Genomic DNA, 17,121 nt, shown 5'->3' with positions numbered 1-17,121 from the left:
ACAAGCTTTTGCAGGGCTGAGGGTGGAGTTCGGAAGGGAGCTTGAGGCTGAAGGGGGCTCAGGGGTTTGCCAAGTGGGGTGGGAGTGCTCCTCAGCCGTCCTGGGATGGCCTGGTTTGGGTGGGCCTCTGGGTCGGAAGGCAGGTGACGATGGAGAGTGTGACGAAGTGGCAGCCGGAAAGGGAGGCGGCGGCTGGAGTGCAGGCCTGGCCCTGTGGGGAGCGCCGTGGTGGCCTTCCGGAGTCCCCACTGTGTGCCCCAAGGCCGGCTTTACCTGCCTGATGTCAGGAACCTGTACTCTGCCCAGAAGACAGGCCAGCGTGATTGGGGCCCCTTCACAGATAAGGAAGGCGAGACTCGGGGGGAAGTGATGTCGCCCTCCCAAGGACACGGAGCTGCTGGCTGGCGGTCCCAGGCTTCCGGCTCCAGACTTCCGCCCATTCCACCCACTGGGGCCAAGCTGCCCGTCTGGACCCAAACGGACCCCAGCCCAAAGGCCCCCACGTCTTACTCTCGCCGAGGCCCCGGCAGCACCCCCGCCAACCCGTTTCTGTCTCTGTAGGTTCGTGGTATCCTGTACCCCCAGCTGGTTTTGGGGTCCGGTGGTCACCCTGGAAGACTGCCTCGCCGCCTTCTTCGCCGCTGATGAGCTGAAGGGTGAGTGGGCCCGGCTGGCTGGGTCAGCACACAGTGCAGGGTTTCTGGGGCTCACTGTCAGAGCCCCACCCCTGCCTGCCAGGCTGGGCCTGGGACTGCACACTGTCGCAGCCCCACCGCCTGTAGCTCTTAGGGGTTCACCTGTTCTCCTTCCTTTACCTGCTCGGTGGACGAAAAGGAGAACAGTCTTTAATTTTGCGTTTCCTTGATTATTGATGAGCTTGAACTTTTTTTTTTAAGTGTATTGGCTGTACTTCTTATTTTAAAATTTCCCATTCCTGTCCTTTTCCTGTTTTTCTGTTCAGTGATTGGCATCGCACTAACCTTTGGGAAAACTCTTTTTGTTTAATTTTTAATTGTGGTAAGATATACATAACATAAAATGAACCATCATAACCATTTTTAAGTGTTCATTTCAGTAGTATTAACTATATTCATATTGTTGTGCAACCAATCTCCAGAACGTTCTCATCTTGCAGAACTGAAACTATCCCTTAAATAGCAACTCCCTATTCCCCCTTCCACCCACCCCCGGGCACCCACCATCCTACTTTCTGTCTCTATGAATTTGACTATTCTAGGTTCCTCATCTAAGTCAAATCATATGGTGATTGTCCTTTTGTGACTAGTCTACGTCTATTAGCGTAATGTCCTCAAGGCTCATCCATGTTGTAGCAAGTGTAGGATTTCCTTACTTTTTTTTTAAATAAATTTATTTATTTATTTTTGGCTGCGTTGGGGCTTGGTTGCTACGCACAGCCTTTCTCTAGTTGTGGCGAGCGGGGGCTACTCTTCGTTGCGGTGCGTGGGCTTCTCATTGCAGTGGCTTCTCTTGTGGCGGAGCACGGGCTTTAGGCACGTGGGCTTCAGTAGTTGTGGCGTGTGGGCTCAGTAGTTGTGGCACACAGGCTTAGTTGCTCCACGGCATGTGGGATCTTTCCGGACCAGTGATCGAACCCGTGTGGCCTGCATTGGCAGGCAGATTCCCAACCACTGCACCACCAGGGGAAGTCTCTCCTTCCTTTTTTAAGGCTGAATAATATTCCATTGTGTAAATGGGCCACATTTTGTTTATTCATCATCTGTCAATGGACACTTGGGTTGCTCCCACCTTTTGGCTCTTGTGAATAATGCTGTGATGAACCATGGATGCACAGATATCTCTTCAAGATAGTGATTTCATTTCCTTTGTTTATATACCCAGAAGTGGCATTGCTGGATTATATGATCGATCTATTTTTAATTTTTTGAGGAACCGCCATACTGTTTTCCTTGATAGCTGTACCAATTTACATTCCCACTAATAGTGCACAAGGGTTCCCTTTTTTCTACATCTTTACCAACTTGTACTCTCTTGTCTTTTAAAAATATCTCTTTCTGGGAATTCCCTGGCAGTCCGGTGTTAGGACTCCGCGCTTTCACTGCCAAGGGCCCGGGTTCAGTGCCTGGTAGGGGAACTAAGATCCCACAAGCCACGTGGCACAGCCAAAAATAAATAAACAAACAAATAAATAATTTTTTAAAAACCTCTTTCTTTTTGACAATAGCTATTCTGACAGGTGTGAGGTGGTGTCTCACTGTGGTTTTGATTTGCATTTCCTTGATGATTAGCGATGTTGAGCATCTTTTCATGTACCTGTTGGCCATCTGTACATCTTCTTTGGAGAAATACCTATTTAGATTCTCGGCCCATTTTTAAATTGTACTATTTGTGTTTTGCTATTGGCTTGTATGAATTCTTTATATATTTTGGATGTTAACCCCTAATCTGATATATGGTTTCTAAACTATTTCCTACCATGCTGTAGGTTGCCTCCTCATTTTGTTGTTTCTTTTGCTGTGCAGAAGCTTTTTAGTTTGCTGTAGTCCCACTTGTTTAATTTTGCTTTTGTTGCTTGTGCTTTTGGTGTCATATCCAAAGAATCATTGCCAAGACCAATGTCAAGGAGTTTTTCCCTATGTTTTCTTCTAAGTGTTATGGTGTCAGGTCTTACATTTAAGTCTTTAACTGATTTCAAGTCGATATTTGTGAGTGATGTGCGATAGGGGTAAAATTTCATTCTTTTGCATGTGAACATCCAGTTTTCCCAACACTGTTTATTGAAAAGATTATCTTTTCCCTATTGAGGATTCTTGGCTCCCTTGCCAAATATTAGTGGACCATATATGCATGGGTTTATCTCTGGTCTCTCAATTCTGTTCATTGTTCTATGTGTCTGTTTTTATGCCAGTACCATACTGTTTTGTTTTGTTTTTAATTTGGTCATACCGCATGCAGGATCTTATTTCCCCGACCAGGAATCAAACCTGTGTCCCCTGCAGTGGGAGGGCAGAGTCTTAACCACTGGACCGCCAGGGAAGTCCCAGTACCATACTCTTCTGATAACTGTAGTTTTGTAGGAGAGTTTGAAATCAGGAAATGTGATGCCTCCAGCTTTGTTCTTCTTTCTCAAGATTGTTTTGGTTATTTGGGATCTTCTGTAGTTACATATGAATTTCAGGATTTTTTTTTTCTATATCTATGAAAACATCATTGGATTGCTTTGAATCTATAGATGACTTTGGGTAGGATGGACATTTTAACAATATTTCTTCTGCTCCATGACCACAGGCTATCTCTTTATTTGTGTCATTGTGTGGGAACAACTCAGTCTTCCTCCTGTGTGTCTCTCCTCTCCTCTCACACTACTACCACACAGCACTTTGGACACCAGGTGTCTGGTGGTTTTCCCACGCCAAGCAATTATGCAACACCAGCCAGGGATCCTACAGTTTCACTTGATTCCGACACTATCTACCTGGAGATAGCGTCAGATCCCACAGGTTAAGGACTCAGTTCTACAAGACCTCCCCCTCCCCAACTTCAGACGCCAGTGCAGGTTGTCACCTGGGCTTCTGACTGGCTGGCTATAGACGGGAGGTTCCAGCGGCCCCCTCCTTGGCTTCAATTAGAGCAGCTAGAGCGGCTCGGCTCGCAGAACTCAGAGAAACATTTTGTTACTAGGTGACTGGTTTACGATAAAAGGATATAACTCAGGAAGAGCCAGATGGAAGGGGCGCATCGGGCAAGGCATGTGGGAAGGGGCCTGGAGCTTTCATTTGCTCTGGGCATGACCCTCTCCCCAACTTCCCCATGTTCACCAGCCCAGAAGCTTTCCAAAGCCCATACTGTTGGTATTTAATGGAGGCTTCTTCATGTAGGTATGATCAATTATTAGCTCCATCTCTAGCCCCTCTCCCCTCTCTGAAGAATGCCAGGTGGTGCTGAAAATTCCAAACTTGCAGTTATGGCTTGGTCTTCCGGGTGGCCAGCCCCAATCCAGAAGCCCACCCAGAGTCACCTCGTCAGAACAAAAGACCCTGCCATCACTCAGGAAATTGTAAGGGATTTAGGAGCTCTGTATTAGAAACCCTGGTCAAAGACCAAATATTAGAACAAAAGATGCTCCCAGTGCTCTTATCACTTGGGAAATTGCAAGGACTTTAAGAGCTCTGTGCCAGGAACCCCGGGGAGAGCCCACTATGTATATTTTCTACTATCTCACATCCACCTTCAATTTCTTTCATCAACGTCTCGTAGTTTTCAGTGTACAAATCTTTCACTTCCTTGGTTAAGTTTACTCCTATATGTTTTATTGTTTCTGATGCTTTTGTAAATGGGATTGTTTATTTCTCATTCAGACATTTTATCATGAGTGTATAGAAATGCAGCTGATTTTCGTATGCTGATTTTGTGTCTTGCAACTTTACCGAATTAGTTTGTCAGTTCTAACAGTTTTCGTGGCGTCTTAAGGTTTTTTATGTAAAAGATCGTGTCATCTACAAACAGACAGTTTTACTTCCTCTTTTCCTATTTGGATGCCTTTTACTTCTTTTTCTTGCCTTTCTCTGACTTCCAGTACTGTGTTCAATAGAAGTGGTGAGATTGGGCATCTTTGCCTCGTTCCTGATTTTAGAGGAAAAGCTTTTATCTTTTCACTGTTGAGTATGATATTAGCTATGGGTTTATCATATATGGCCTTGATGATGTTGACTGCATTCCTTCTGCACCCAGTTTGTTGAGACCTTTTATCATGAAAGGGTAATTGAAATTTGTCAGATGCTTTTTCTGTTATCTATTGAGAGGATCATATGATTTTTATCCTTCATTCTATTAATGTAGTGTATCATGTTCATTGATTTGCGTATGATAAACCATCCTTACAACCCAGAGATAAATTCCACTTGATCATGGTGTATGATCCTTTTAATATGCTGTTGAAGTCAGTTTGCTAGTATTTTTTTTTTTTTTTTTTTTTTTTGCGGTACGCGGGCCTCTCACTGCTGTGGCCTCTCCCGCTGCGGAGCACAGGCTCCGGACGCGCAGGCTCAGCGGCCATGGCTCACGGGCCCAGCTGCTCCACGGCATGTGGGATCTTCCTGGACCGGGGCACGAACCCACGTCCACTGCATCGGCAGGTGGACTCTCAACCACTGCGCCACCAGGGAAGCCCAGTTTGCTAGTATTTGTTGAGAATTTTCCCGTCTATATTCATCAGGGATATTGGCCTGTAGTTTCCTTTTCTTGTAGTGTCCTTATCTGGCTTTGCCATCAGTATAAAATGAGTTTGGGAGTCCTCCTTCCTCTTCAATTTTTTGGAAGAGTTTGAGAAGAATTGTTAATTCTTCTTTAAATGTTGGGGAGAATTCACTGGTGAAACCATCTGGTCCTGGGCTTCTCTTTGTTAGGAGGGTTTTTTATTACTGCTTCAATCTCCTTAGTCATTGGTGTTTTCAGATTTTCCATTTCTTCATAATTCAGTCTGGGTAGGTTGTATGTTTCTAAGTATTTATCCGTTTCTTCTAGGTTATCCAATTTGTTGTGTTGGTGTATATTGGTCATGGGAGTGTCCTTTGATCCTTTATACTTCTGTAGTGTCTGTTGTATGTCTCTTCCTTCACTTATAATTTTGTTGGAGTCCTCTTTTTTTCTTGGTTAATCTAGCTAAAGATTTGTTCATTTTTTTTCTCTTTCCAAAAAAACAACTCTTAGTTTCATTGATTTTTTTTTCCTGTGGTCTTTCTAGTCTCTGTTTTATTTCTGCTCTAATCTTTATTATCTCCTTCCTTCTGTTAACTTTGGATTTAGTTTGTTCTTCTTCTGATTCCTCGAGGTGTAAAATCAGATTGTTTGAGAACTTTCTTTTTTCTAGATGTAGGCATTTATTGCTATAAAATTCCCTCTTAGAACTGCTTTTGCTGTATCCCATAGGTGCTGGTGTGTTGTATTTTCAGTTTTGTCTCAGGATACTTTGATTTCCTTTTGATTCCTTCTTTGACCCAACAGTTGTTCAGGAATGTGTTGTTTAATTTCCACATATTTGTGAATTTTTTAGGTTTCCTCGTGTTATTGGTTTCTAGTTTCATACCACTGTGTTTGGAAAAGATATGAGATATGATTTCAGTCTTCTTAAATTTGTTAAGGCTTGCTTGGTGGGCCAACATACCATCTGTTCTGGAGAATGTGTGTGTGCACTTCTGAAGAACGTGTATTTTGGTGCTGTTGGATGGAATGTTCTGTTCATGTCTGTTAGGTTCATTGGGGCCACGGTGTTATTCAGGTCTGCTGTTCCCTTGTTAATTTTCTGTCTGGATGATCTATCCAGTATTGAGGGTGGACTATTGAAGTTTCCCACTATTACTGTATTGCTGTTCATTTCTCCCTTCAGTTGCGCTTTAATTATTCAGGTGCTCCAATGGGCTGCCTGTATATTCACAATGGTTACATCCTCTTGATGAATTGATCCCTTTATCACTGTAGGGGACCCTCTTTGTCTCTTGTAACTGATCTTGGCTGACAGTGTACTTTATCTGATGTAAGTACAGCCACTCCTGCTCTCTTTTGGTCACCACTGCGTGGAATATATTTTTCCATCCCTTCACTTTCAGCCTCTGTGTGTCCTTGCAGCTAAAGTGAGTCTCTTGTAGTCCGCATGTTGTGGTTTTGCTTCTAAAGCCTAAGTCATTATGTGCCGTCCTCCCCCATTTTCCATCCCTGCTAACCTTCGTCTCTGTATTTTACTGCCCTAGGTGACAACATGTATAGCTGTGAACGGTGTAAAAAGTAAGTGTGTGCGTTCTAGAGGCTTCTCCCCGACTTCCTGTTTCCATCTGTGGTCCATCTGTGTTCCACGTCCTTCCCCCGGGCTCCCCCAGATAGCTTGACCTCACAGAGTGAGCTGGGTGGGAGGGGTGCTCCCCAGCCTGCCGGCCCCCTCCCTGGGACGCTCACGTCCCCCACTCTCTGCTCCCAGGCTGCGCAACGGCGTGAAGTACTGTAAGGTCCTGCGGTTGCCAGAGGTGAGTGGGCAGCCTCCCGCCACCTCTGCCTGCTGGGCCTTCTCCACCCCGAGCGGTGCCGTGCGGGGCAGAGGCCGACCCCCTCCCGGACTCAGGAGGCCCGTGGAGACTGCTGCTCTGGCTGGGCGACCCCCCGGGAGGGTGTGGCCGCTGGGGAGGCTCGTTGCTCGGTGTGTAGCTTGGAGCCCGGCTCCTTCATCCCTCAGCACGTCTCGTGCGGGCGGGAGGCAGGTGTGGGGCGCCGAGGGCACCGTCTGGAGTAAGGCATAGGCGGGGCTGTTGGGAAGGCCTTTCCGAGGAAGTGGCATCTGAGTGGGGCCTGAGGACATAGGCGGGGGTCGGCCTGGAGGAAGGAGAGTGGGGAAAGGACAGGTGGGCAAAACCCCAAAGCAGAAGCGGGCTTGGCCTAGGCTTGTGGCTGCAGCGAGAGGAGCATGGCCTGACGCGGGTGCCAGGCCGGGCTGAGCAGGTCTGGGGAGCCAACGAGAGGAGCGTGGCCCGACGCGGGTGCCAGGCCGGGCTGAGCAGGTCTGGGGAGCCAACGAGAGGAGCGTGGGCCAATGCGGGCGCCAGGCCGGGCTGAGCAGGTCTGGGGAGCCAACGAGAGGAGCGTGGTCCGACGCGGGCGCCAGGCCGGGCTGAGCAGGTCTGGGGAGCCTTGGTGAAGAAGCCTCCTACAAGTCGGCGCCCACAGAACTGGTGGCCAGAGTTCTTCGGGTGGTCAACTCGATGGGCCAGTGACAGCTTCCTGTGCAGACCAGCCCAGTGCTCGGGGACAGCCCATCCTGACCGCCAGTCCTGTTAGTGCAGCTCAGCTCTGCTGTCACATCTGCCTTTATCCCTGAAAGCTGGCCTGGCCCGGCTCCCACGCATGGTTCTTAAGTGTATTCGGAGTCAAGGGCGGGGCCATCAGTTCGCCTGGGTCTCTGGAAGGCTCTAGCCACTACGTTTCTTGTTTTCCCCTGGGTGACGGGGCCTGAGTGGGTCAAACAGCGGACTAGTGGGTGCCCCAGAGCCCCGCTCCGAGGCCCCCGTCGGGTTGCCAGTGGTCCCAGGGCCCTGGCCAGCCCCGGGGTGACTGGCGCCTCCCCTCCTTCCCCCCAGATCCTGTGCATTCACCTGAAGCGCTTTCGACACGAGGTGATGTACTCGTTCAAAATCAGCAGCCACGTCTCCTTCCCCCTGGAGGGACTTGACCTGCGCCCCTTCCTCGCCAAGGAGTGCACGTCCCAGATCACCACCTATGACCTCCTCTCGGTCATCTGCCACCACGGCACGGCAGGCAGTGAGTCCAGCCACCTGGCCCCACCCCGGCCCCACGCCGGCCCTAGGGCGTTTGTCACCCCTGCCTCTCCCGCCGCAGGTGGCCACTACATCGCCTACTGCCAGAACGTGATCAACGGGCAGTGGTATGAGTTCGACGACCAGTACGTCACCGAGGTTCACGAGACAGTGGTGCAGAACGCCGAGGCCTACGTGCTCTTCTACAGGTGGGGCCCGGGCAGCGCGTGGGGGGCTGAGGGACCGCGCCTGCGCCCCAGGACTTCAGCCGGTGCATGTCGGGGTGGTGGCGCCTGCGAGGGCTTTAGGCCAGGGAGGAGTGAGGATTTGGGTTTTTAAGAAAGAGCCCGCTGGCTGCTGGTGGGAAAGCTGGAAACCCCAGTAGTCGAGTTGGGTTTTCTCCGGTGGTCCCGGTGGGAGGTGATGGCGGCCGCAACTCCGGCAGGGACGGTGGAGAGATGCTGCGGGGTCCGGGAGGCGGGGCTTTCCTGCATGGGGCGTGGCTGCGGCTCCTGATCTGCCCCCACCCCGCCGCCACCCCAGGAAGAGCAGCGAGGAGGCCGTGCGGGAGCGGCAGCAGGTGGTGTCCCTGGCCGCCATGCGGGAGCCCAGCCTGCTGCGGTTCTACGTGTCCCGGGAATGGCTCAACAAGTTCAACACCTTCGCCGAGCCGGGGCCCATCACCAACCATACCTTCCTCTGCTCCCACGGAGGTCAGGTCGCCTTCTCTGCGATGGGCTGCGGGGCGGGTGGGCCTCGGGGCGGGTGGGCCGAGCCCCGCTCTCCATCCTGTGCCTTCCTCCGCAGGCATCCCGCCCAACAAATACCACTACATCGACGACCTGGTGGTGATCCTGCCCCAGAACGTCTGGGAGCACCTCTACAACAGGTACCGGTGGCCGCGGCCGGCCTCTGCCGTGCAGGCCGGGCACTCAGCTGGGCGGGAGTGGGGGCAGGCGCGGGCGTGCCTCCGTGACCCCACGCCGCGCTCACTCAGGCAGCAGGGCAGCACGCAAGCAGTTGTGGGGCGCCCCTGGCAGCCTTGTCTGCATCAAAAAAGATGCCCGCCTTTGGGGGCATCTAGCCGGACCCTCCCAGTCACAGGGCACGGAAAACTGGTCAAGCCAAAGCGTGGTATTGGCCCTCTCGCAGACAGTCGTGGGGCTGCTGGCCGCCGGGCAGCCGGGCCGGTGTCTCCCCAGCCCCGTGCCTGGCTCAGGGGGCCGGGGGCGTGTGCTGCCTGGGGCCTTCCAGGTTCAAGTCCGTCAAGACCCCGAGTGTGTGACTCTGTCGTTGAGGGGAGAGCCCCTGGCCGGGCTCGGGTCACTCTGGATCCGGGAGGCCGGCCGTGCCACGGCCGAGGGGGTGGTCAGACGGGCGGGGACGGAGAGGCCGGGGAGACGCTCTGGACTGGCTTTGCTTCACCCACTCACAGCTCAGGCACGGCCCGTGCCCTGCGGTTGGTGGGTGGGTCAGAACCCCACAGGGAGCGGCATCCCCAGGTCCTGTGGGGGGATCCCCCCCGCAGAAGGATGTGCAGCCACCCTTTGATGTCGTCCTTAGAGTCAGGCCAGGCGGGCTTTGGCCGCCATGGCTCCTGCCCAGTGGCCAGGAGAGGAAGCGAAAGCATTCAGCTGTCCTTCGTCCATTAGGCACGTATTTGTGAGGCGCCTGCCCCACGGCGGGTGCTCTCCTGGGTGCTGTGGGCTCTCGGGTGCGCAGGTAGCCGTGCCAGTCGAGTGGGGAAGACGAGACAAGTAAACAGGCCGCGCACAGGGTGCCCAGGGGCCCAGTGGCTGGGCCAGGGCGGCATCAGGAAGCCTCGCTCTCCAGCAGGTTCTCTGCTGCCTTCCCCATGGGGCCTCCCCTCAGGGTTCATGACTCCCTCTCTCTCTGCACCTCCCGCCCTGGTGCAGGTTTGGGGGCGGCCCTGCCGTGAACCATCTGTACGTGTGCTCCATCTGCCAGGTGGAGATCGAGGCGCTGGCCAAGCGCAGGCGGATTGAGATCGACACCTTCATCAAGGTGCCTGGGGACGGGGGTGGGGCGCAGGAGAGCCGGGCCCCTGAGCCGGGGGAGCTGAGTGCAGCAGGCTCTGTTTGGAAGACCTGTTCTGTGGGAGACCAGGGTGGCCAGAGGCCTGGCCTGACATTGAAGATTTTCACCGGCGGAACGGGGGTGGGTTTAGCGAGTTCAGGTCCCTCTGCCGGGAGGCTGCCAAGCAGCTGGTAGAGGAACAAGTGCTGCCGTTAGGGGCCGCACGGTTCTTTATTGTGCGGGTTGTAGGTGTTTAGCAGCATCCCTGACCTCTACCCACTCGATGCCCGTGACAACAAAAATTACCTCCAGACACGGGCGGGTGCCCCCTGGGGGCAGAGTCCCCCCCCCCCGCCCCCCTTTGGGAGCCACCGGGCTCTACAAACTGACACGGAAAGGTGCATTAAGTGAAAAAAGCAAGTCGCAAGGTAGGACCCAGCATGATCCCATTTTAAGGAAGGGGACTTCTACAGGGGACACGGGGGTGTGTGAGGACTGAGGCCCCTCCTGCTGCTCAAAGCAGGGGGACTCGGGGACCCTCCATCGTTCAACAGTCCAGGGTTGGGCTGTTAGATACCCTGCTTTGTGGTCATTATATGTGAGACATCAGACCGGTGAGGAGTGAGCAGGGGACACGTTCTATTAAGTGGTGGGGGAACAGCATCCACCGTCTGATCTCAAGCGGCTTTTTGAAAAGTTATTAACAAGAGATTCACCCAAATGCTAGCAGCAGTCATCTGAGTGGTGGGATCGTGGGAGATGTTCCTTTTCTTTGAACTTGTCTGGGTGTTCGAAACTTTCTCTGCGTATCTAGTGTTTGGTAAGAGTCCGGGGTGGGGACTGACCAGTGGGGTGTTGGATATTCACGCCGACCTTCCCCTCGGCCCCGCGCCACCCAGCTGAACAAGGCGTTCCAGGCCGAGGAGTCGCCCAGTGTCATCTACTGCATCAGCATGCAGTGGTTCCGGGAGTGGGAGGCCTTCGTCAAGGGCAAGGACAACGGTGAGTGAGTCAGATGGCATGTGCCCGCCACTCCCCACACCAGGAGGGGCCTGGGGCTGCTCACCTGCTGGGAGCGTCCCAGGAGGCGGAGGGCGCCTGCCCAGAGGGCACGTGCCTGAAGGGGTAACACCAAAAACCTGCCGGGCAGGCACAGATCCTGGGCGCCCCCCTGCCCCGCCCCTCCCCACCGAGAGTGCCGGGATCGCCGTCCTCACCCTGGCCAGGCCTTCTCACTGCAGCAGGACAGAAGCCATCTGGCTCTGCCCCTTCCCTCCCTTACCCTCTGTCTGCAGGTGCCCGGGGGTGGCTGCTCTTCCCTCCTGCCAGGCCCTTTCCCTTGGGGACTCTGTTGGCCTAAATAATAGATTTTAGTTGACAGATGGCTTCAGACTCTTAGGAAAGGACTTGGACGCCATGTCCTCTGATCGCTCGATTTACAGAGGTGGAAACAGGCCCCAGCAGAGGGCCGTTCCCAGAGTCCCTCACGGTCCCCGGCAGGGAACAGCTGAGCCCGAGCCGCGGCCTGCACGCGGCCACCCTCACGGCCCCCGAGTCCCACACTCGGCTCCCAGGCCAGGCTTTGGAGCCTGGCGGAGTCAGCAGAGCCAGGAGCTTCCGCGCCCTGGACATCTGCCCTTTACAGCATAAGCACCAGGACGCGGGAAGGGGGAGGGGCCTCCCTAGTGGCTGCGTCGGTCCAGAACCCGGCTCCAGAGTCGCAGCCCCACCTCGGGCCCTGGCTCTGCCTCCTGCCAGCGCTGAGCTGGGCGGTCACGTCGCTGCTCACCTCACCCAGTTGTTGAGTGCTGAGCTGGTGGGGTGCATGGGAGGGTGCTCACCAAACACAGCTGCCATCAGATTAGGACAATGTCCACCTGGCACCGGACGTCTACCCCACCCCCCGCCCCCCACTCCATGCTAAGGGTTGAAACCCCCTCTGCTGGGTCCAGGGATGCCACAGTCCCTTCTGGCTCTCAGACTCGTGGAGGTGAGCATTTGGTGCCCTAAGCACCTCGGCCCGTAAGAGCTTCACGCTGACCCCTTGGGCCCGGGACAGCCTCTCCGGGATCGCAGGTGTCGGTGGTGCACTCTGAGGATGGCTCGTATCTGCTGAGGGGTGGAAGGCTGTGGCGGAGGAGGGGACCGGGCTTTCTTCCCGTTGGTGCGGAGGACCAGAGGCACTGAGCCTGAGCCCTGTCTGTTCCAGAGCCCCCCGGGCCCATTGACAACAGCAGGATCGCACAGGTCAAAGGAAGCGGCCACATCCAGCTGAAGCAGGGTGAGAGTCTCACCAGCCCCAGCCCGGCTCCCCTCTGCCCCTCCTGGCTTGCAGGTCTCACCAGGCGCCCCCTTGCCACCTGTCTGAGTCGGGCTGTGACATCTGTCCGTGTCCAGGTCCAAGACTCGAGCGGATGGGCCAAGGTGCCTGGTCTCTGTGTGGTTCTCACGGCCCCTCTGCCCCTACCCACGCCCTCTCGCCACTCTGCCACCTCACCTGCCTGCCCTTTTGCGTGAACCCCACGCCCTGGGAAATGAGGGGCTGCAGCCATCGTAGTGCCCTCTCGGGTCCTCAGAGAATGGACATTCCCCTGGAAAATCCCAAGATTCCCATTTACAGCTAGCTGTGCACGGAAGCCCATGGTTGCCCTCCGTCCCCATTGGGGCCTGGCCCTCCCAGACCCCCCACTGCCAAGACGGTGGCTTCAGCGAGGGGGCGAGGGCGAGCCCAGCCTGACCGGTAGCCTCTCGGGCCCTGCAGGAGCTGACTACGGGCAGATCTCAGAGGAGACCTGGGTGTACCTGAATAACCTGTATGGCGGCGGCCCCGAGATCGCCCTCCGCCAGAGTGTGGCCCAGCTCCAGGACCCGGACAGCTTGCACGGGGAGCAGAAAATCGAAGCCGAGACCCGGGCCGTGTGACTCAGTGGGCCAGTCTGTAAGTCCTCTCCTCCCTCCGCGGAGACCCTCTCGTGTCCCTCACGTGTTGGAAGAGCGCCCTGAGGCTGCTTGGAAGGACCTTCGTGAGGCCCCCGCCGGCTGATGACCCGGGTGTCCCCACAGGCCCCGCCTTTGCCCTCCTCCCTCGGAGGGGGCGTCTGTACCCGGAAGAGAGGCCGGCTGCTCTGGAAACCCAAATGTGTTAAGAGGCAGAAAAGTTGTTTTGGTTCACAGTGAGTAATGCTGCAACTAGGAAATATATCCACTTCAGGCTTGTTAAACGACCAAGGCTCTGCGACGTTAACTCGGGTCTTTGTCTCGGCAGTGCCCTCGTGTCACTGCTGTCGTTGTGTCCCCAAACCTGCCCTCTCGCTAGCTCGGGCCCAGCTTTTGTCCCTGGACCCTCAGTCAGGGGCCATGGCCTTGGCACAGAGGATCGGGGAGCGGCTGCCGCTCCGCAGGCGTTTCCGACTGGCTGCTGGTCCAGCGCCTGAGTCATGGGTCGACGGTCAGAGCCGCGAGCAGGTGCCAAGCCCTCGGCAGTGAGGGCGCTGCCGCTGGTCCCTGGGCCAGGTCCTCCCGAGGCCCTGCTCCGCCCCCGCACCTCCCTGTCGTCACGGAAGCCTCCTGAATGCTGGGCGGCTCTCGATGTTTTTCATGCAGACTGATGACGCCCGACACGTTTGCGATTGGGACCCGAGGGCGGGGTTGGCTCTGTCAGTGGGGCTCGTTTCTGAAGGCAGCGGTGCTGCTGAGCTGGCCCTGTGGATTGGCTGTCATTTGCCCCTGCCGGGGACCCAGGTGATGAAACAGAAATACCTCGCGTTGCTATGTTCGCTGCTGCTGCTGCAGCTTCCCCGGGGGCTGACATCTCTCCCCGACACCGAGCTGCACCGAGCTGCACGGGGCCCCTGGGCTGGCTCATACGCGCGGGTCCCGGAAGTGCGCCTTCTGGGTGCTGAGCGAGGCCACTGCTGGGGGGCTGGGACCTCCGAGCACAGCGAGGTGGCGCTGAAGCCCCTGGACGAAACGGCCGTGGCCAGTGCTCAGCCCGTCAGGGTCAAAGCGCATGGAGAGTGGGAAAGGGGTCCCGGGACCAAACCCCCCAGATCCCGTGGCCCTCAGCCTCCATAGAAGCAGATGTCAGTGGAACTTGCAGCAGGCGGTTCTGGCGGAGCCCCTGAAGCTCTCACGTGTCACTCACTTCTGTGATCTCGTTTCACCCGGATCTGTTTCCTTCTCCACCGAGGCAGCGTAAGATCAAAGAACAAGCCACTGTTGGAATTTCTGGACATTTGCCACAGTCCTTTGGAAGTTGCTGCTGCCGCCAGCGCCAGCGGCGACCCCCCTGCAGAGCCCGGCGGTTGCATGTTGCACTGTTTGTGACGTAGACTCCGCTGTGCAGGTTGTAATCTCGCCCCACGTCTGCGCCGTCTAGTTTGTGCTCAGAATGTCATAATAAATATGTAACGTTCCCCACAGCCCGTGCTCTCGTCTCTGCACCCGCCGCAGTTAATTCTGTTATTGGAGGGAGAGGGAAGCTGGCTGCCGTGGGGGAGGGTCATGGGGGAGGGCAGTGGAGCCACGGTGATTAATGTTTGACCTTTCGAAGAAAAAAGGATTCTTATTCTAAGCTTTTGCTTTTTCGTTTTGTAACATACAAAAAGAATCTGCCAGAAAAACTTAACGTGCATTAGATTTTTAAAAATGTAGATAGAAACCATATTGCTAATGCTCAAATGAGCATGCTCCCTTTTGGCTTTCAGAGTGATAGAGATCCTTGCAAGTGTGCAGGCCCTGGAGTTGAAGGTGATTGGCTTCCTTTACAGACCCCTTATTCCAGAAGGGCTTTTTACTTGAATAAAACAATGCAACTTAGCAAACCAGTTCATGGACTTAGAGAAACATGTTTGCATGAATTCTTACAAACTGCTTCTTACATTTTCTGGAATGAAAAGTGAGAATTTATTTTTAAAAGATGTGCTTTTTTTTATATATATAAATTTATTTATTTATTTATCTTTGGCTGCATTGTGTCTTCGTTGCTGCACACGGACTTTCTCTAGTTGTGGCGAGTGGGGGCTATTCTTCGTTGCAGTGCACAGGCTTCTCATTGCAGTGGCTTCTCTTGTTGCGGAGCACGGGCTCTAGGAGCGAGGGCTCAGTAGTTGTGGCTCGCTGGCTCTAGAGCGCAGGCTCAGTAGTTGTGGCACACGGGCTTGGTTGTTCCGCGGCATGTGGGATCTTCCCGGACCAGGGCTCGAACCTGTGTCCCCTGCACTGGCAGGCAGATTCTTTTTTTATAAATGTATTTATGTATTTTTGGCTGTGTTGGGTCTTCGTTTCTGTGCGAGGGCTTTCTCCACTTGCGGCGAGCGGGGGCCACTCTTCATCGCGGTGCGCGGGCCTTTCACTGTCGAGGCCTCTCTTGCTGCGGAGCACAGGCTCCAGATGCACAGGCTCAGTAGTTGTGGCTCACGGGCTTAGTTGCTCCGCGGCATGTGGGATCTTCCCAGACCAGGGCTCGAACCCGTGTCCCCTGCATTGGCAGGCAGATTCCCAACCACTGCGCCACCAGGGAGGCCCCAAAAGATGTGCTATTAAAAAAACCTGATAGAACAGCTTTTTGAGCCTATATATTTAAAAAACAAAACAGGAGTGTGTGCTGTAACTCCTTTGAATTCCTGTGTGCAGCTCTCTCCACAGGGAGCTTATCTACTCCGTGCCTACGTTTCCCAGTGATTCACTCTACTGTGAGATGGTTCACGTTTGGTTCAGAAACCAGTTTTTATTTCTCCCATTTCCTGTTTTATCAAGATTTTGTTGTTGTCGTTCAGCTTGAATTATAACGCCATCATTTGAATATACGTAATTCAGAAAAACTCCTTGACGTGTTCTAGCCTTAAAGGTCCTGCATACATTTTAAACACATCTTAACTATTAGCTAGGTTGCTGTACTGGAGGCTGTTTAGTGCTTTGCTTTTAGGGAAACAGATGTTGAACCTCACATTTTTATAAGGTAACAGTATAATTAAAAGGTGTAAATGTCTTCATCTCTTAGGCTTGCTTTCTCCTAAGGTTGTCCAAGCAGTGGTTGGATTTTATTCACATGACTACAGAAATAATACTGAAGTTGGGTAAGACCTCTCTATGTTCGTGTCTTTCTTGGGGCTAGCAGCCCTGATACGGTATAAACCACTTGTGTTTAAGAGTAAAAACAGTATATGCAGTTTTCACTGAACTTAAAAATGAAAATCATGTCACCCTATTGTAATCTGTTGGTGCCTTTTTAGACTGTAGCTTCATCACGGCAGACCTTGATGTTTATTTCTTATTTAACCCTCCTCTTTACACGTAAGCATTTTTAGAAGGGTCAGATTTCTTGTTTAACTTACATGGAACTATGTAGAGTACAACCCAGTGATATCAGACAAGAATTAATACTTCACTCTATTTCAAATGCTTATAAAGCTTTTATTGAGTTAGATTTTGCTGATGCAAAGTTTACAGCCTTCTGGTACTGAAAACTAGATACACAAAACAATGTTACAGACGATAAAGATAAAGAGTATGTTTTCAGGGCTTTGAAAAAAAATCACTTAAACTCTTACTACTGAATAGAGTAAGCCTAGAATCCTGTTTATAGTCCAGGGAAAAGAAAGTCTGCATTTGTTTCATGGCTTAAAGCATCTGGTTTATGCATATTACATTGCAGTAGTGATACTGAAAAATTGTCTCTTGCCTAACGTTTTTACTGTCCTATGACCAGGAATTAAGTTTTAAAATACTGCTTGAAGATGGCTGTGCTAACTAATGTCAATGCAGGAGCAATATTTTTACCTGTTTCTAGATGACAGTGTTACTAAAA

At 53.2% G+C, this 17,121-nt stretch overlaps 1 protein-coding gene across 9 annotated transcripts in view; it reads left to right on the top strand.

Annotated features, from left to right (window-relative positions):
* USP20 (ubiquitin specific peptidase 20) overlaps positions 1–14,734 on the top strand; it is a 48,850-nt gene extending 34,116 nt beyond the window's left edge. For 8 of the 9 annotated variants that reach the window (XM_067742962.1, XM_067742955.1, XM_067742958.1 and 5 more), the window contains 12 exons: positions 562–656; positions 6,726–6,759; positions 6,950–6,995; positions 8,100–8,280; positions 8,359–8,485; positions 8,820–8,989; positions 9,084–9,165; positions 10,193–10,301; positions 11,213–11,315; positions 12,523–12,594; positions 13,075–13,251; positions 13,377–14,734. In XM_067742962.1, coding sequence (XP_067599063.1) covers positions 562–656; positions 6,726–6,759; positions 6,950–6,995; positions 8,100–8,280; positions 8,359–8,485; positions 8,820–8,989; positions 9,084–9,165; positions 10,193–10,301; positions 11,213–11,315; positions 12,523–12,594; positions 13,075–13,235 — 1,180 coding nt within the window. In that variant the 3' untranslated portion in view covers positions 13,236–13,251; positions 13,377–14,734. Of the gene's footprint in view, positions 1–561; positions 657–6,725; positions 6,760–6,949; positions 6,996–8,099; positions 8,281–8,358; positions 8,486–8,819; positions 8,990–9,083; positions 9,166–10,192; positions 10,302–11,212; positions 11,316–12,522; positions 12,595–13,074; positions 13,252–13,376 lie in introns of those variants that run through there. The other variant, XR_010944805.1, reaches the window with a different exon arrangement.
* Positions 14,735–17,121: the final 2,387 nt, after the last annotated feature.

Source organism: Pseudorca crassidens, chromosome 7, assembly GCF_039906515.1.
Source record: "Pseudorca crassidens isolate mPseCra1 chromosome 7, mPseCra1.hap1, whole genome shotgun sequence".
Classification (NCBI taxonomy): domain Eukaryota; kingdom Metazoa; phylum Chordata; class Mammalia; order Artiodactyla; family Delphinidae; genus Pseudorca; species Pseudorca crassidens.
This window is presented reverse-complemented; position numbering and strand designations above follow the sequence as displayed.